We start from the raw sequence: 20,077 nt of genomic DNA, 5'->3' as shown, positions 1-20,077 counted from the left end.
AAGTTGAATATGGGTCCACTACCTTCAACACCCTGCTGCTGTTTTCTGTCTCTACCTGTAGACGGGGGAGAGATGCATGCTGTGGAACATTAAAATCTGATATCCTGCCTACAGTCTAGAGTGGCACAGTGTCCCCCTGTTTATTCCCATTCATTAGGCTGCATGCATATATTTTGGCTGATTTCATTGGTCTTTTTAATAGAAAAAAAGATAAGCAAGCTGCTGATCACTACTGAACAGTTCTACTGTTTTCTACTGGGGCTGGATTCCCTGAGTTCTACTCAACGGCACTAAATGGTTGATGGTTGTCCAAAGGGCTTCCTTGAACTCTCTGTTCCTCAGGCTGTAGATGAAGGGATTGAACATGGGAGTCAGGATTGTGTAGAAAACAGAGAAGACTTTGTTCAGGTCCCTCAGTGTGTCAGTCTTAGGTAATATGTACACTATGATTAGGGTCCCATAGAAAATGGTGACCACAATAAGATGAGAGGAGCAGGTAGAAAATGCTTTACTCCTGCCACTGTTTGAAGGGATTTGCAAAATGGTGCTGATGATGCAAACGTATGAAGCGAAGGTCAGTATCATTGGTGGCATGGTGCATGCCGAGCCCAAGACTGACATCACAATTTCTGTATGCTGAGTTTCACTACAGGAGAGCATTAACAATGGTTCATAATCACAAAAGAAATGGTCAATTTCATTGGGGCCACAAAATTTCAGCTGTGAAGCAAAAAATGTTGTAAATGCACTAGCCACAATACCAGTCATCCAAGAAGCTAGAGACAACTGAACACACAACCTGTTGTTCATGAGAGTCACATAATGTAGTGGTTTGCATATGGCTAAATACCTGTCATAAGACATTGCAGATAAAAGATAGCTTTCTGCTCCAGCCAAGAAAGCAAAGAAATAGAACTGAAGGAAACACCCACTAAAGGAAATTCTATGGTAGTCATTTATAATACTAGCCAAGATTCTAGGGAGGATTGTTGAGGTGTAGCAGGTATCTAAAACAGACAGGTTCCCCAGGAAAAAGTACATGGGCTTGTGGAGATTATGATTGGCTAGGACTACTGCAGCTATAAGGAGGTTTCCAACCATTGTCACCATGTAGATTGCTAAAAATATAATAAAGAGCAGAGTCTGCAGTTCAGGAAGCGACTTGAACCCTAGGATGATAAATTCTGTCACTGTTGTTTGATTATCCTTTTCTCTTTTTTCCATGAGTTGCTTCATCCCATAACTAAAAAAGATAAAAAACGGAAAAAGCCAATAGTTGGAAAAAATTGAATGAATGACAGTTTCACAACTCCCCTCGCCCCTTGCGCGCTCTCTCTCTCTCTCTGTGTGTGTGTGTGTGTGTGTTTACATTTGGTTACCACTCCAAACTGATGCCCACAATGGCCAGGTAAGTTGTGTTGTGTATGAGTTCCTTTTGGTGCACTTATGGAAGCTCATTAGAACCTTTATTAACATCCCTGCATACTTAGCATGTGGAGAATGACAAATTCTGTTTCTCATTATTATAAAAGTCTGTTATGTGATGGAGAGATGGAAAAGTTAAACAGCCATTGGCCACATGCTGTTAGAGATCATGTCTTTCTAGAGCTTATGTCTAATGCAAAATGGAAGAAGAATGGCCCAGATAATCTTCCTATGTGATTCCTGTGGTCATACAATTAACCCAGTTCCATTAGCATCATAGGAGAGATGCATTGCAATTAATTCTAAAGCTTAGCTACGATGTGCATCATCAACATACAAATATTTCATGAAAGAAAGAGCATTTCATTTTTTATGATACAGATACCAAATTTTAGTAGATACATATCATGGTAAAGATGTTCCAGCTCAGCACCTCCACTTCTGGAACCAGTGTAGCTTTTAGACATTTTATTGAAAAGCACTATTGTTTAGTCTAATTCCAGGAACAGAGGCAGTAAATTGCAATTTATGAGACTTATGTAAGAACATATGAAAATCTCAGCTGATCAGTGGCCCATCTAGGCCAGCATCCCATTTCCCTCCGTGACCAAACAAATGCCTCTAGGAAGTCCACAAGCAGGAATAAGATAGTTATAAATTAACATATCTGGTGAGATATCATCATGTCACTCCATTCATGTGAACAAGAGGTTGTCACCCTTTTCTGGCAACTATGGAAGGACTGAATTTGGAAATATACAAATATAATCCACGATACCTTGGATCGGTGGTGGCTCAAAATGTTCAAAATGCTATTCATGCAGTGCTGTTCTTTCCAAATGTAATCATGACCAAACTGAACACTTCACAAATCAAACTTATTGGCAGTATAATCGTCTCCCCACCCCATGCCAGTAGACTTTACCTTCACTTTGAGGAGATGTGGAGTGAACTTTCTGACAATATGTCATCCATATTTTGTTTCCAGAAGTCAGTGAGACCCCATTATAGCATGCTGCCTTGGGATTGCTGGCTCACTACCATATTAAGCTGGAGGAGGGAGCAATGCACTGCAAGGCACAAAGAAATAAGGCATAGCAACTGTCTTGAGATCTTATAAGAATCTAGTTCCTGTGCAAAGCAATTATAAGATACAGCAGTGAGGAATGAGAGAGAATTGAATTAAGTTTACATTTAAAGGCAAATTTACATGATTGACAGATTCCAAAACAATAAACAATCTGAAACATATGCATCCTTCAAAATTTGTAGTGAATTTTGCAGTGCAGTTTACCAGCCAAGTAATGTGCACAAAAATGCATGTTCTTGGGTAAAATATGTGTTTAAATGCTTATATAAGTGAAAACGGCATACCAAAATGCATTACATATGGGGAAATTGCTTTCTGAAAATGAACATGAGACAAAATTGCATATTAAAATCTGTATATTTTGATATTTTTTTACAGGATTTCTGGTAAAAAGTGTAAATTGATGTGGAGAACAGAATTTAAGAGTGAAGAAAAATGAGAAACTGTGAGAACTGAAATGGTCAGATTCACCCATTTTTTATCGTAGCTATTTGCAAACCAATAATGATTACAACACATATTTTAAAGCAGCCACCAACCACTGACCTATCTAGTCCCTTCTGACTCTTAAATATAACAACCAGTGGACTTTTATACTTCTATCACCTGATATCCTTTTCTTTGCAAAATGCTAGATAAAACTTAAGCACTTCTGTGCTTCAACAACATGCAATGGGGCCTCACATAATGAGACAGAACTCCCTTAAGAGTGATTCTATTCTGTATTATGTAAACAGTTCTATAAATGTTCTCACTGGCACTCTTTTCTTTGCTGTAAAATCAACAGAAGAGTTGCAAAAGGTTCTGAGAGGTCAAGATCCCAATGTGATAATTTTGTAATACCTCTAGAACTCTCTCTACTCTTCTCTCTACTCTTCTCTCTTTTTCACACATACACACACACAGAGAGAGAGAGAGAGAGAGAGAGAGAGAGAGAGAGAGACTTTTGTACCTTCAAACAAGATTCCTCCTCTCTCAGCATATCAGTAACCCAGTATATGGATTTTATGGTATATTTTCATTTCCTACACAAAATGTCTATCTATGTGATAAGCAACAAAATGAGATGTTCCAGGCTGCACTCTCTGACTACCTCTTGTGGCTATTTATATATTTTTTTCTGAGAAAATGCTATGACTCTGGACACCTCTGCCACAGAGGATACTGTTCAGCTTTTGGGACACTCATTTTAGAAAATAAAAATATCTAGGAGGGGGAATTGACTGAAAGAACTCATTATTAAAGTGAGAGAGAAGCAGCTTCCCAGATGGAATGATCTCTGCTCCCCCTTGCTGTTCTGGGTGATCTCCTGGCAATATCTCCTGAACCAAAAAACACCAAATAAATAAACAACACACCGAGCATTTCCTTTAAAATGTAAAAATCCCCCACTCCCAGATGAATATGTTGGCCTCCCAAAAGAGGACATGTCCAGGATTTTCTAGATGTATGACAACCCTATCTGAGCACCCTGACAAACCAACATCTACATATGGTTGGTTCTCCATATGATTCTCCATATGGTTCACAGTTCAGCTGGAGATAGAAACTGTTTCCCCCTAGTGGAAGCCTTTGAAACCGGTTGCTCTACAAGAGCTGGGCTAGGGGAATTTCCAGCTGCAAGTTAAAAACCTTGAGACTCTGGGACTGACCTTGAATCTTTTAAGTGTTATGGTAAATGGAAGAGGAAAAACAGACCAGTCAACTGCTGACAAAACATTAAGGTCTGGGAGGACTTGGCAACAATCCAGGAGAGGTTCATCATCAGGCCCCCCTGCTCCTTCTGTTGCTGCCTTTGTACCAGTATATTTAAAACCAAGAGGAATGTCGACAGAAGAGGCTTTAGTGGCTGCATTATATAAGATAAATGACTCACTGGATCAGCTTAACAGGAAAATGGACACGATAAATGCGAAAGTGGATGTTTCAATTACTAAAATTAACTTAAATACAGAAAGTATAAATAATACCAATACAGAAACCACCCAGAAATTGATACAGGAACCTACTTTGATACGGCAAACTGCGGAGGAAGCCAGGGAAAAAGCTGTTGTTGCTGAATGTAAAGCAACACAACTGGAGAGAAAGAGAAAGAGAGCCCCAGCCCTACAGAGGCAATTTGATGAACATAAGTTGACGCTTGCTGTCAGAGCTGCTTCCAGATCCTAGCTCACAGAGGATCACGCTAGCCAGCGATCATTAAATAAAAGTCTTTATTGAGTTACAGTTTCCATTCTCAAGCTGCTGCGTGCAACCCTACGTCTAATGGTTAGATCGGCGAAGCTCCATCTGAGTCTCCGCCCCTTGTACACCAACTTAATATCCTAGCCTTGCTCCACCTTTTCCGCCTGACTGTTCTTCTCTGGGTCCCTCTGCCCCCCGGGGTCTCTTCCTTCCGGGATTCCTCTGACGCTGACGCTGACCCCCCTGACTCTTCTCCCTCCTTTCGGCGGGCTTTAGGACCTGGCTCCCTTTCCGGGCTGCCTACTGCGCCACCTTCCTGTGCATTTGAACTTGGCACGCGCGCCCAACCTTCCACCTTCCGTCTGACCGTTTCTTCGCTCCCCGATGGAGGTGTGGCCACTCCTGACTCGTGCCCTCCCCCCTGTTGTGAGCTGCCAGCGCTTGATCCCTGGCGCCCTTCCTCTTCCCTGCTCTCTGGCGGTGACGCTGGTCCTGATTTCCAACTGCTCCCCTCTGAGTCCCCTCTGGCTCTATCTTCCTGGGGTGTCCCCCTAGGCTCCCCCCTTGCCCTGGCCACTGGTGCTCCTTTCTGTGAATCTTCTGATTCACTGGAAAGACTCGGAGATCTCGGGTCGTCGTCATCACTCATCTTTTCTTCTGCCTCCTCTCCCTCGCTCTCTGTTTCCTCCCTTGCCCTTGCCTCTGCTCCTGAACCCCTGACATCCATCCCCCCCTCGAAGCCCCCTCTTCCCCCCTCCCCTCCTTCCGGTGCGGGATCTGGGTGCTGCCGTGTCAGGGGGACGAATGTCGGATACAGTTCGCTTCCCGTGGCGGGCCGCCTTCCGAAGTCTTCCGGTTCTTCCTCCCTGCTCTCGTTGACGACGGTCACCTCCGCTTCCATCTCTGTGCCGCCGTGCTCGAAACCCGGGTCGTCCCCGAAAACGTCCATGTCCGTCTCTCCCTCGTTGCCTTCTGGAGACGTTGCTCGTCCTGGACCCTCCAGCCACCTTCTGCGGAACTGCTCCTCTGGTCGATCATCCCACCAATACGAGGGTTCTGAAGCAGATCCCGAGGGTGACCCCTCTGGGGAACGGGCGTCTCGTGTCGGTTCCTCGTCCGAGTCGAACCCCCGGAACGTGCTGGCTGAAAGCGTGGGCGTGAAAAGCCAGTCGTCGAAAAAGTCTGCTGGCATTGGCCTATGTGGGAAGAGGGCATGAAACTCTTCTTTGAGCAGAGGTTCGTCTAAAGCGTAGCCCGGCACCCAGCTGTTGGCACTGGCCGGGGTGCCCTCCTTGGCGAGAAGGTATTCTACCCCCTCTTCCCCCCATCTGGAGTCCAAAATCTCCGTGACTTCGTTGATGCGCTCCTCCTGTGCCACTCCCCCTTGCTCGGTTCTCTCTCGGAGCGGACCCGGTGCCGTTCCTGGTTCCTGAAACCTGTGAGGTGCCTTGTAGGGAGTGAGCACTGATCTGTGGAACACCGGATGCATTCTGGAACCCTCCGGAAGAGCCAGCCTGAAAGCCACCGGGTTGACCTGTTCGTCGACTTGGTAGGGCCCCAGTTGTTTATGCCCTAGTTTCTTCTTCGCCAACGACCTGGCCGGCACTGCGTGGGCTGCTAACCAGACCCAGTCTCCCACATGGATCTCTTCGTCAACCCTTCTGTGTTTGTCCGCTTGTACCTTGTATGCGTGTTTAGCCAGCTCCAGGTGCCGCCGCAGCTGATCGTGGACCTCCTGCAACTCCGACGCGAACGCATCTGCTGTCTGCGGCTCCCCTTCCCCCATTCTTTCCAGTCCCGGGAAGGTTCTAGGGTGCCTCCCGTTGTTGGCGAAGAACGGCGTGACCCCCGTGGACACGTGCTTCGTGTTGTTGTAGGCGAACTCGGCGAGAGGCAGGTAATCCACCCACGTCGCAGGCTGTTGATTCGCATAACATCTCAGGTACTGCTGCATGATGGCATTGACCCGCTCCGCTTGCCCGTTGGTCTGCGGGTGTCTAGCCGACGCCAGGTTGATCTTGACGTTCAGGAAGCCCATCAGCCTCTGCCAGAAGTTTGAGATGAACTGTCGCCCTCGGTCGGACAGAATAGACCGCGGCAGACCGTGAACCTTGAACACGTGGTCTATGAACAGTTTGGCGGTTTGTTCCGCCGTGGCCACCTTCGCACACGGAATGAAATGTGCCATCTTGGAGAACAAATCCACCACCACCAGCACAGCCGTCTTGCCCCTCGAGCTGGGCAGATCCGTGACAAAGTCCAGGGCCACTCTCTCCCATGGCTCGAACGGAGTTTGCAGCGGTTCCAGCAGTCCGGCCGGCGGTCTGTGCACTGGTTTGGACCTCTGGCAGGTGTCACACCTCGCCACGTAGTCCGCGACTTCCCCTCTCATTCCGGGCCACCAGAAGTCTCTGGCTACTAATTCCACCGTCTTCTCCTTGCCAAAGTGCCCGGCAGTGGGCGCGTCGTGCAGCTGCTGCAGTACCTTGGCGCGAAGTTCGTCTCCCGGCACGTAGATGGCCCCTTTACGGATGAGCAAACCATCTCGCAGCTGGAACTCGTCGGTCGCTGCCGTGCCCCTGTGCACCTCTGCCATCTTTGCTTGCGCGAAGGAGTCATCCTGCAACGCTCGTCGCACCGCATCCAGGTCAACTGTCGCCGCCGCGCACGCCCACACTGTCGGTGCGAAGATGTGCATGGCGGCCGCTGGCGTTGCCTCCTCCAGATACTGTGGCTTACGGGAGAGAGCATCCGCCATGATGTTGGTGTCCCCCGGGACATACTCTATTCGGAAGTCGAAATTCGCAAAGAACTCAGCCCAACGTATCTGCCTCTGGTTCAGGAACTGTGCCGTGCGCCAGTGCTCTAGATTCTTGTGGTCCGTGCAGACCTGCACCGTGTGCTTGGCGCCGATCAGGAAGTGCCTCCACGCTTTGAACGCTGCATGAATGGCCAGCAACTCCCTGTCCCAGATGGTGTAGTTCTGTTCGGACTTGCTGAGCTTCCTTGAGTAAAACGCTCCCGGCCTCCAAACCCCCTGCGGGTCTTTCTGCAGCAGGACTGCTCCCATGGCTCTGTCCGAAGCGTCTGTCTCCACCCTCATCGGCCTGCTGGGGTTGACATGAAGCAGCTGCTCTTCCGACGCGAAGAGACGCTTGAGTGCCTGAAAGGACTGCTCCGCCTGCTCTGTCCAGATGAACTTCTTTTTCTTGGAGCTGAGCGTGTCCGTGATGGCCGCTGTCTGCATCGCAAAGCCTTTGATAAACTTGCGATAGAAGTTCGCGAAGCCGACAAACCGTTGGACCTCCTTCCGGTTGCGTGGGCTTTTCCAATCCAACACTGCTCGGACCTTGGCGCTGTCCATGGCGAGCCCTTTATCAGACAACTTGTAGCCCAGGAAATCCACCTCGGTCACGTCGAATTGGCACTTCTCCAGCTTGGCGTAAAGCCTATGTTGCTGTAGCCTGCTCAGCACTTCCTTGACGTGTCTGTCATGCTCCTGCTGCGATTCCGAAAAGATCAGGATGTCATCCAAGAAACAGACGCACGTCTTGTAGAGGAGCCCCGCCAACACGTGATGCATGAAAGCTTGAAAAACGTGGGAGCCATTTTGCAATCCAAAAGGCATAACTCTATATTCGTAGGTGCCCAGGGGCGTGAACATGGCTGTCTTCCACTCATCTCCCTCCCGCATGCGAATGAGGTTGTATGCCCCTCGCAGGTCCAACTTGGTGAACACTCTGCCCTTCCGTACCTTTGCGAGGAGGTCGTCGATTCGGGGCATGGGGAAGTCCGATGGCTTGGTCACACTGTTCAAGATGCGAAAGTCCACTACAAGTCTTTTTTGGGGCGTGTCCCGCTTCTTAACAAAGAATACCGGACTGCCCCCCGCTGCCTTGGACTCTCGGATGAAACCGCGCTCCAAATTATGATCTATGAACTCTTTGAGTTCCTGCAGTTCGTTCTCAGACATGGAATACAGCTTCCCTTTGGGCAAACCTGCCCCCGGCAGCAGGTCAATTTTGCAGTCATATGGTCTGTGGGGGGGGTAGCCTGTCTGCCTCTTTCTCGCAGAAAACCTCCAAAAATTCTGCGTACTTGTGGGGAACCGCTTGCAGCGTGCCTAGCTGCAGCTGTGACTCCTCTTCCCCTCCTTCCTGCCTGGGCACGATGCAGTGTTCAGCGCAAAAGGAAGAGCCGAAGGTCAGCTGCCTCTGGTACCAAGCCAGCGTCGGGCTGTGCTTGTCCAGCCAACTCATGCCCAATACAATGGGCGTGTCCGATAGTTGAGTGACATTGAAGCTGATGATTTCCCTGTGATTCCCAAGTCGCATCACCATTGGTGGCGTCTGCTTCACCACTTGCCCCCCTAGCAGCTCCCTGCCATCCACCGTGACAACCTGCAGGGGCAGCGTGGCAGGCAGCAACTGTATAGCGTGCCGGTCGACAAAGTCCTGCCCTATAAAGTCCGCATTGCTTCCGGAGTCAATGGTGATTGGCACGTCCATGGTGATTCCATTGGGCAGCTGGAGCGACGCGGTGAGCCTCACTACCGGTTTGGGCGGGAGGGGGTCCATGGGCTGTAAAATCTCTGGGGACTGCTTCACTGACACGTCTGGCTGGGCCCCAGTGCCTCTTCCTCCAACCAGACTCCTTCGTTTCCCTGCTGTGGTTGTCCTTGCTGCGTTGCTGCAGTTACCATTGCTGAGGCTGCAGTGTGCTTGTGGAGCCTCTGGGGACACTCTTTCGCCATATGCTGTGGATCATCGCAGATGTAACACTTCCTGTTCCCTCTAGGAGGCTTCGCTTTCACTGCTGCCGGTGCTAGGGCTCTGGCTGCTGACTGAGCCCTTGCACCTCCAACCTCCATAGGTTCCGCTCCTCCTCCTGGCAGAGGCGTGGATTGCGCACGCGCTGCTTCTCTGGGAAGGAAGGAGGAGCCCCTGGCTGGTTCGCGCCCTCCACGCCCTTCGTCCCTGCTCCACGGACGTCCTTCCAGCCGCACCCCCACCGCCAGCGCCCTCTGAACGATCTCCTGCGTGGTCCGGGGTCTCTCCCCCCTCGCAATTTCATCTTTAACCGAGCCGTGCAATCCCTCCCAAAACAGGTCTCTTACAGGAGCCGAATCTCTGTCCCATTCCAGGGCACTGACCAAAGCGAAAAAGCGGGCATGGTACTGCCTTACGCTGGCCCTCCCTTGCTTCAGTCCATGTATCTCCTGCCGAGCAAGATCCACGTCAATGCTTGATAAAAAGCACCCATCCATCGCTTTAATAAAGGCATCCGCATTTTGGAGCGCCGGATCCTTATCTCTCCACAAATTGCGCAGCCATGCTTTAGCATCTCCATGCAAATGGGACATGATGAATCCCACCTTCTCTTGCTCATCTCTAAAGTCTTTGTTCAGCAGTTGCAGTGCACACATTACATCTGCTCTAAAGTTGGGGTACTGTTGCAAATTCCCATCGAAGTGAGAGACCAGACCGCCTGTTCGTCTCCCCAACCCAATCCCCTCCGGTTTGGGTGTCAGTTGCCCTTGCTTCGTAAGCACTTCCAACCTGACCTGGAGATCCCTGTAGGCGGCAGCTGCGTCCTCCTCTCTCTTCCTGGATGCAAGAGCCTCGGCATTCAGTCGTGTCACTGCTTCTCTGAGTTCCACTATCTGCTGTTCGGCCGTCATGTTGTCTGCCGTTCGTGAGCTCGCTAGTAGGCACCCGCTTTCTCTCCTCTCCGCGAGGACGTAGATGCCCACAATCTGGGGATGGAGCTTACTGTCAGAGCTGCTTCCAGATCCTAGCTCACAGAGGATCACGCTAGCCAGCGATCATTAAATAAAAGTCTTTATTGAGTTACAGTTTCCATTCTCAAGCTGCTGCGTGCAACCCTACGTCTAATGGTTAGATCGGCGAAGCTCCATCTGAGTCTCCGCCCCTTGTACACCAACTTAATATCCTAGCCTTGCTCCACCTTTTCCGCCTGACTGTTCTTCTCTGGGTCCCTCTGCCCCCCGGGGTCTCTTCCTTCCGGGATTCCTCTGACGCTGACGCTGACCCCCCTGACTCTTCTCCCTCCTTTCGGCGGGCTTTAGGACCTGGCTCCCTTTCCGGGCTGCCTACTGCGCCACCTTCCTGTGCATTTGAACTTGGCACGCGCGCCCAACCTTCCACCTTCCGTCTGACCGTTTCTTCGCTCCCCGATGGAGGTGTGGCCACTCCTGACTCGTGCCCTCCCCCCTGTTGTGAGCTGCCAGCGCTTGATCCCTGGCGCCCTTCCTCTTCCCTGCTCTCTGGCGGTGACGCTGGTCCTGATTTCCAACTGCTCCCCTCTGAGTCCCCTCTGGCTCTATCTTCCTGGGGTGTCCCCCTAGGCTCCCCCCTTGCCCTGGCCACTGGTGCTCCTTTCTGTGAATCTTCTGATTCACTGGAAAGACTCGGAGATCTCGGGTCGTCGTCATCACTCATCTTTTCTTCTGCCTCCTCTCCCTCGCTCTCTGTTTCCTCCCTTGCCCTTGCCTCTGCTCCTGAACCCCTGACACTTGCTATGACTGAACTTAAAGAAAAACAGACGAATTTGAGGATTAGAGTTCACCTTTGGTGGACATGCCCAAGGATTAAGACACTTTGGGAAATGATTCATAACGAAATGAAAAAGGTATTTAAATATACCCTTTTGAAGAAACCAGAGGCCTTTCTCCTAGGCATTGTCGGCCAATTGGTGTTAAAGAAGGATAGAACTTTTTTCACGTATGCAACAATAGCAGCAAGAATACTCATTGTGAAGTACTGGAAGACACAAGATTTATCTATTCGGGAAGAATGGCAGATGAAGTTGATGGACTATATGGAATTGGCGGAAACGACTGGCAGAAATCCGAGACCAGGGAGAAGAGTCGGTGGAAGAAGATTGGAAAAAGTTTAAGACTATTTATAGAAATATTTTAAAAATAATGAATGTTAGAAAAATGTTGGAATGAAGTTATATGGCTTTAGTAGAAATGTTATAAGGAATCAAGTATAAATAGATTAATAGAGTATCAAAGGGAAAAATAAGGTTAGAATATGTTAAGATAATTATAGGATAGAAAACAGAGGAAGATGGAAAGGAATTGCTGAAACAATTAACAGAAGTGGAATACAAAAAGGGAGGTGTGAGGAGGTCATGGAAATAAGGGAATGAAAGATAAGATATTGAAATTGTTTTGTGTTTTAAATGGTTTGTGTCTTGTTTTGTTAGTTTTATGTGTGTTTTTTTGTTTTTTTGTGTTTAAACGGTTGGAAAATTAATAAATATCATTTTAAAAAAAAACAAATAGGGTGGTCTAACCTAAACAGTTAAAAAGCAGAGACATCACCTTGCCAACAAAGGCAAGCTATGGTTTTCCCAGTAGTGATGTATGGAAGTGAGAGCTGGACCATAAAGAAGGCTGATCGCTGAAGAATTGATGCTTTTGAATTATGGTGCTGGAGGAGACTCTTGAGAGTCCCATGGACGGCAAGAAGATCAAACCTATCCATTCTTAAGGAAATCAGCCCTGAGTGATCACTGGAAGGACAGATCCTGAAGCTGAGGCTCCAATACTTTGGCCACCTCATGAGAAGAGAAGACTCCCTGGAAAAGACCCTGATTTTGGGAAAGATGGAGGGCTCAAGGAGAAGGGGACGACAGAGGACAAGATGGTTGGATAGTGTTCTCGAAGCTACCAGCATGAGTTTGACTAAACTGCGGGAGGCAGTGGAAGACAGAAGTGCCTGGCATGCTCTGGTCCATGGGGTCACGAAGAGTCGGACACGACTAAACGACTAAACAACAACAACCTAAACAGTATTTGAAGGCTCTGCCATGCTTAGGCCAGCTCAGTCAGCCAAAGCCCTGTTCCAGAATAGAGTTTGAATCAGAAATGCTTTACCCGGGCTTAACATAACTTTATGCCAGCTTCCCATGTATAGGATTGCTCCCTATTTTAAAATTTTATTTTAATACACATGACTAATGTAGGTTCATATATTTTCCTAGGTCTGCTCTATTTAAAACTTAATTTGATACAACTTATTATCAAATTTGGAAAAGTTTTCCAGATATCCCTGGCTAGGTGGATAAGACTCTAGTCTGAGTTTTCAGACTCTGTTGCAAAAGATCAAATGTTTACCTTTCAGCAGCCTTGGAAATTAACGTCAGAGACCACAGCTCTGAACACGCACTCTTTAACTTGACAAAGAGCCACAGGCCCACTTTGTATCAATTCAATTCACCTTTGGACAACATATTGAGAGGGGAAAGGTTGGTATATGAGTTATAGGGTAACCCAGAGGGCAGTTTGCTTAAATTCTTTGAAGTACGATAAGGCCAATGTCTATTTGTGCTGATTCTGGGGTGGAGGAATAACTTTGGCAGACTTTGTGTGACAAGATACCCCTTAACAAATATAATGTGTAAATATTTTATTAATGTAATTATTAGCAGGGATATTTATTGTGTCCTAACCAAGTATACGACCGTGAGGTGGGTTCTCATTAACCCAGCGTGCATGTGATAAAGTATAAAAGCTCCTCTGCCCCTTTGCTCTTTCTACCTTTCGCATCATCAAAGCCCCTAAACAATTTGGAACCATGAAGTGGGTAACATTCATTTCTTTTCTTTTCTTGGCAAGCTTGGCCGCGTCAAAACACCTACCCAGAAGGTACCGGCATGCAGGTAATATGTCATTTTATGTCATATAATGCCATAAACCAGTTTGATTTGGTTGGTAAGATTAATGTTGCCTTTGTGATTTTTTAATGTGGGGGTTGAACCTCATTTTTAATAGCGATAGAAAAGTAAGCCAAGTGCACGATAAATACAGGGATTACTAATACATATTAAAGTCACAATGAGTGCAGTCCTGTGGTCCATCGGAGGCTGTCCAAGGTCCATAGGATCAGCTAGACTTCCCACTCTTGAGGGTATGGAGAAAGGAAGATCCAGCAGCCAATGTCTCCTCCCTCCACAGAGGTGTCCACTGCTACTTCATTTCTGATGCTGAAGTGCTGATATTGGGCAAGACTCATGCATCCCAGAGGCATGATGGGTGCTTGCATTCTCTTTTTAACTAATATGGCTGGAATTCTATACCCATTTACCACTGAGTAAAGCCTACCCAACTCAGTAGTGTTTTGGTCTGAACATATGTGCAAAGGCTTGTACTACTAGAAGCACTGAGTGAAATTTTGATTATTGTCTTCTTTACAGGACATCGGGACACCATAGCACAAGCTACCGAAGTGACGCCTGATGAGTTTCGAGGGATGTAAGTCTTTTCAGGAAATTTCTCTCCAAATGACTTGAGCAGATACAGAGGCTATGAACTACCACTAGCTTAATATTCTGGACTGCCAATAACAAAATTGTATGAAGCTATTATCAAATGAAGCGAGACACATTGTAAACATTATAATCCAATATTGAGTTGATGAATCAGATTAATTGATTTAAAATCACTTGGTAAATAAATTGGGTTGCCCTTCAATTATTTTTTCAAGAATTATAATTATTTATCAAATAGGGTCTTACTATAACAAAAACCAACCCCACAGAGGGTAAGAACTGTCTTAGAAAGGTCACTCCCCATTGTCTCTGATGACCCTAAGGACAGGCTTGGTGTCACCAGTAGGTGCCTTTGGGAAACTGCCAAGATCTTACCACCTCTGTGGAGCCCACAATTGTTGGTGTCTTTCATAAGCAAACCTGCATTAATCGGCTGCGTCTGAGAAGCTTCTTTTTTTAAGATTTCAGAAAATCTGCGGTGTATTCTGCAGTGTTGGGGGGAATTTGAAATGGCAGCTTTCCCACCATTATGACCACTTCAGCAAAGGAATTCCTCTCAACAGGCCTAGAACAATATCTTCCTATGGCATAACTGTTTAAAGTTATCTGAAAGCAATCACAATCATTTTTATTTAAATGCTACTGTATGCACTACTAGTCAATTAATCTGCTCAAACTCATATAATAAATCTGGGAGGACTTATTAAATAGTGCAATAATCCTGGCTTGACTTATTCTCCATCAATAACTATTTGTACTAGCTGATTACATAAATAAGGTCACCTCCTTCCTAAAGACTGTTTAGTTTCTTTGTCTCATGAGGCCCCTATTTCCCCTCTAATATTTCTCATTGCATATTTTGAAAACCAGAGCTCAGATGCATTCCCATTCCTGGTCTGTTACACAAACTGAGACCCTATCCACATGGCTATGAAGTTAGGATTTCTTGCCCCAATATATATACAGTGGTACCTCGGGTTACATACGCTTCAGGTTACATACGATTCAGGTTACAGACTCTGCTAACCCAGAAATATTGCTTCAGGTTAATAACTTTGTTTCAGGATGAGAACATAAATTGTGCTCTGGTGGCGCAGCAGCAGCGGGAGGCCCCATTAGCTAAAGTGGTGCTTCAGGTTAAGAACAGTTTCAGGTTAAGTACGGACCTCCGGAACGAATTAAGTACTTAACCCGAGGTACCACTGTAATGGAATCTTTGCTTACATTGAATTGTATAAATGTCATTTTAATGTCTGTCTACCCAGTTGTGAGAGATCTCTTTTAATCTCCTTACTATCCCGTTTGGTTTTAACCACCCAAAAGAATGTGCTTGCTCTTAGAAGTCATGTAGAATATTGTTATACACAGAGGGAACATTTTTTTCAAATAAATCATGTGTGCATTTTCTAGTGTCCTAGTCATATCCTCTCAAGCCCTGCAACAAGCGACATATGAAGAGGTGTCAAAAGTAAAGAATGATATTGTAGAACTTCAGAAGAAATGTGCTGCTGATGAAAAATCAGATCCAGAATGTACAAAGCCTTTGGTAAGTGTTTGGGAGCTGAATTTAGAGAACATAGAAATAAAACTGTAAAGAAATGCAAATATATTGGGAACTGATCTATGCAGAGATGTAGCACTCTAAAATGGGGAACTTATTAGTTTTAATAGCAGGTTACATTTCTTGTTGGAACATATCCAGGTCTACTATCTGATATTCAGGGATCTGGTAAGATACATGTTACAGTATTTTGCTTTCAGATTGTTTTTAACGTTTTATGCTTTTATTTTATGGTTTCTATCATTTTAATGTTGTCAGCTGCTTTGGTAGGGGCAGTGCAGCAGACTTTGGAGGAAGGCTGGAGATGACAGATGGCCATCTAACGTCTGCTTAAAAACCCCCAAGGAGGGACAGCCTATGTTTTCAGGTTCTGTCTACTGGCTCAAAATATCTGCCTCTGTTCACTGGCAGGAACATTTTGAGTTATAGGTTATCAAAAATATTCATAGACCCCACCACGTATCAGGACAGTGTACAACAAAGTTTCCATATACAAAATGTACAAAGTACAATAACAACAACATGGAACAATTATAAAGATGACCAGTTCATCTTTAAAAGGTTTCAGCAGCATAGACCTACCAACACAAAAATGTCTTCAAGAAATGTCTGACGATTAGTAGTGAGGATGCCTGCTAAATTTCTGCTGGAATAGTTTTCCACAACATGGGATCGATGACCCTATATGTCCAACTTCTACTTGAAGCTAATCAGGCTTTTGAAAACTAGAGGGCAACTCTTCCAGATGATCTCAATGATCAAACAGGAAAATAAGGGCTCATGCATTCTAGCGGTTTATAAACCAACTTAACTTTTCAATAAATCTGTCTGGTGACTGTCCTTTAAACCATGTAGAATATAGAAACTTAATTCTATGGACAACTGCCAGTTTAACATTTAAGAGGCTTATATGCCCCCCCCCCCCCCCGCAAAAAAGATGTTTTCTTTATGTGGACTGAGCAAACAGGCGACTGCAATTGCAACCAATTAAGAGAACACTTTGCTTCCCTCCACCAGGGTACCGTTTTTCTGGATGAAATTTGTCACGAGCAAGAAATTATTGCGAAATATGGATTTGCTGACTGTTGTGCTAAAGTTGACCCAGAAAGAAAAGACTGTATTCTGGCCCATAAAAATGGAACTCAAGGATTCATTCCTCCCTTTCAAAAACCATCTGCCGAGGAGGGCTGCAAAGCATTTGAAGCAGACCCAGATCAAACCATGGGAAGGTAAGCAGATTGATTCAGTGCTGTAACTTTGAGGATTTGGTTGCCCTTTGTGAGAGGAATGAAACAAAAATAAGACGTACAAGTTTCTATTTCAAATCATCTATCCGATAATTGCAAATTCTGACTGCTACTTCATGCAAGGTGTCAAAAATGAAAGATAACCTCACTTCCAAACAGCTGTGCTCCTTCATCAATGTCTTAGCCAGCCAGTCTGTAATTTATCCCCACCTTCTCCTGGCCAGGGTTCTAGCTTGCTGACCAGACACACTCTCGTCTAGGATTTGCCATTCCATTCTCACCTATTTCCTCTTTTTCTTTTCAAACTAACACTTGATATGCTGTGGCAGCTGAGGATGCTCAGTCCTTACCAGGCTGGTGTGTGGTGGGATATCTGGCATTGTTTTGTTTTGTTTTTTGTTTTGTTGTCTGCAAATCTTGGTGGCATGACCATGCTTCTCAATGGTTCTGTTTGGGCTTCATAGGCATCTGAATGGATTGCTTGAGTTTGTTATTGGAGGAAGTGATGTGGAATGCTACAAACTGACAAATCTCCTGCAATGAAATCTCTTGGATTTAAGTAGCCCACTTGCGTGCACAGTTGCAGCTCGGGGCTCCATTGCGGGAATTTGAATTTATTTGTCTTTCCTTCTTCTTAGTAGTCTTGGATAAATGATTGCCCTCCCTCTGCTTTATATCATCATCTTAATTTATAAAGGTGCTGACTACCACATTCTTTCATGCAAGAAAGTGCAGTTCGTGTTATTGAAAGGCAACTTTTTATCCTAGGTATGTCTATGAAATTGCCAGAAGATACCCTTTTTCAAAGACCTCCAGCATCTTTGCAGGAGCTAGAAAATATAAGGAGGTACTGACAACTTGCTGCAAGGAAGCTGACAAAGATGCCTGCTTTGCAGAAAAGGTATTCCGTTATCATCCAAATAATGTAGCTGATGGTTAAGGAATTTACCTCTGCTAGGTTCTTAGGATATTTTTTTCCTACCTGCTTAGACTACTGGTCAATCTAGCCAAATCTTGTCTACTCCTGGGATTCACACAGTAGGTTTTTTTTCTTTCCCTTCCCTGCACCAATCTAAACATTTTCTTTCTAAATGCCAAGGATTGGAACCTGAGGCCTTCTGCATATAAAGCAAGTGTTTTATCCCCGAAGCACAGTCTCTGCCATAATTCTTCCTCAGACTTTGGCATTCCCCTGTACGGGGGGAATAACAGAACACAAAATGTTAGAACCTATGGCACTTCCTGGTTTTTGTGAAAACTAAGTAACATGATGCAACTTGTAATTTACTTATTTTTAAATAAACTTATTAAAAATCCCTTTTGCAATAAAAAAAATTGGCCCTGATTAACTGGAACACCCTCCCTCAATATAAATGCCCCAACCTCTAAGCCAGCCCAATGCAAGTCAAAACTCTCCCCCATGCTCTCGCCCACTCTTTCCTGCCCTTTTCTTGCCATAATTGCTGCTTGGACACTCACTGCAGGCAAAACTAAGTCTTCTAGCCGTTATACTAATACAAGCTTATACAACATTGAATACTATGTACCAATTTGATGCTAGAAGCAGTTGTCAATTACCATTCCTATCCAGCTATGTTAGTTGGTCATTTGGCTGCCACTAATGTCACTAGAAGGGAAGGAGAAATAGATGATAGATAGATGATGATAGATAGATGATAGATAGATAGATAGATGATAGATAGATAGATAGATAGATAGATAGATAGATAGATAGATGATAGATGATAGATAGATAGATAGATAGATGGTAGATAGATAGATAGATAGATAGATAGATAGATAGATAGATAGATGATTGATAGATAGATAGATGATAGATAGATAGATAGATGATAGATAGATAGATAGATGATAGATAGATAGATAGATAGATAGATAGATAGATAGATATAGATAGATGATAGATAGATGATAGATAGATAGATAGATAGATAGATAGATAGATAGATAGATGATAGATAGATAGATAGATAGATAGTAGATACAGATAGATGATAGATAGATAGATAGATAGATTCCAATGGAATTCAATGAAACTTAAAAGTGTTTTAACTTGCCCAATAGTTTTGCAATGGATATTGTTGTGGCACTATTTTTTAAAAAAAAAATACTTTACATTTGCGTGTTCAAACCCAGAAATTCCCCCCTAAATAAATTCACGCTTGACTCAAATTTTAGTTTGGATTTTGGCAGAATTTAGGCCACAACTTTATTGATTACAGAAAGTGACTGGTTGCATAGGCTCCAGTTCGAATAGCTCCCTGCCAAGCAGGTAGCACTGACCCAGGATTCCAGCATAGGTCAGCCAAGGGTGAAAACCTGGATAGGCAGAAAGTCGGGAACAAACTATGTCCGCCACCCAAATGTCCCCCTGGACTCAAGCACGGGCACAACCCCCTCTCAAGGGTTGACCAAACCATTTGAGTCTCTGGATTCCTTTAACAGAATACCCTTCACATAGGGATGGCCTATCCTGAACCAGGGTCTCGCCGCAACCTTACAAGTTGTGATGATTTGCTACGCGGCAGGTGAAACCCAAATGGCAACAGCCAATCAGCCAAGTGGGGGAAATTCCTACCGTGCCCCTGTCCCAACAACAGACAACACACAACGGCATAGCAAGGTCAAGCACAAAGCCCTAAAAGTAGGGAGAGGTGGGCAGGTGTTCCGAATGGACGCACCAAAAGAGGAAGCTCTGGGTCACGTGCATGGGTATATAAAGGTCCCTCGATCCATTTGGACTGCGCCCATTGGCCAGATTGAACCCAGCTATGAGGGACCTACCAATCGGGTGTTGTGGCTTACCAATCTTACCCACCTACAACACAGGGATTCAGTTTCCAAGTCTCACCGCAACACATGCCCTCTTTAAGGGAGGACACGATTTCCACCCTATCCTAACTTTTTTAGAATGAGTCAAGCACCTTTTCCTTCTGAATTCCATTTTTGTTGTTGCCATCATCGTTATTGTTGTTAAAGTGTTGTTGTTGTTATTGCTACAGGCAACAGAAGTCTCAAAGTATTTGAGAAAAGAGTTTGCTCGACAAAAGCAGATATGCTCTGTCCACAGGAAGCTTGGAGAAGTGCCCCTGCAGGCTGTGTAAGTTTAGCTGCATTGGGGGTAGTAAGGGGGTGAGGTGGGGCAGAGTGAATTACCTACATAGATTAAGTGTTCCCGAGAAAGTAAAAAATGAGACTAAAATATATCCCTGCAAACCATGTGCCAAATGCACTTGTTTCTCGGATAGC

At 45.5% G+C, this 20,077-nt stretch overlaps 3 protein-coding genes across 3 annotated transcripts in view; 2 read left to right on the top strand and 1 right to left on the bottom strand.

Annotated features, from left to right (window-relative positions):
* The window catches only part of LOC308461817 (olfactory receptor 5AP2-like), a gene marked incomplete at its 3' end in the record, with an annotated part of 253,933 nt that overhangs the window by 52,312 nt on the left and 181,544 nt on the right, over positions 1-20,077 (top strand). The gene's annotated exons all lie outside the window — the stretch shown is intronic.
* LOC308461824 (olfactory receptor 6B1-like) lies at positions 253-2,398 on the bottom strand (the record flags this gene model as incomplete). The annotated part of the gene is made up of 2 exons (XM_080978989.1): positions 2,351-2,398; positions 253-1,243 (listed from the first exon to the last, which is right to left on the bottom strand). Exon 2 carries the CDS (start codon positions 1,234-1,236, stop codon positions 253-255), a length of 984 nt encoding a protein of 327 aa, XP_080835115.1. The 5' UTR covers positions 1,237-1,243; positions 2,351-2,398.
* Positions 13,247-20,077, top strand: part of LOC308461823 (uncharacterized protein) — a 43,313-nt gene continuing 36,482 nt past the window's right edge. Inside the window, exons 1-6 of the mRNA XM_080978988.1 lie at positions 13,247-13,390; positions 13,925-13,982; positions 15,410-15,545; positions 16,578-16,789; positions 17,576-17,708; positions 19,831-19,928. Coding sequence (XP_080835114.1) covers positions 13,306-13,390; positions 13,925-13,982; positions 15,410-15,545; positions 16,578-16,789; positions 17,576-17,708; positions 19,831-19,928 — 722 coding nt within the window. The 5' untranslated portion in view covers positions 13,247-13,305. The remainder of the gene's footprint in view (positions 13,391-13,924; positions 13,983-15,409; positions 15,546-16,577; positions 16,790-17,575; positions 17,709-19,830; positions 19,929-20,077) is intronic.

The sequence above is a fragment of the Podarcis pityusensis genome (assembly GCF_964106645.2).
Source record: "Podarcis pityusensis genome assembly, chromosome: 13".
Classification (NCBI taxonomy): domain Eukaryota; kingdom Metazoa; phylum Chordata; class Lepidosauria; order Squamata; family Lacertidae; genus Podarcis; species Podarcis pityusensis.
This window is presented reverse-complemented; position numbering and strand designations above follow the sequence as displayed.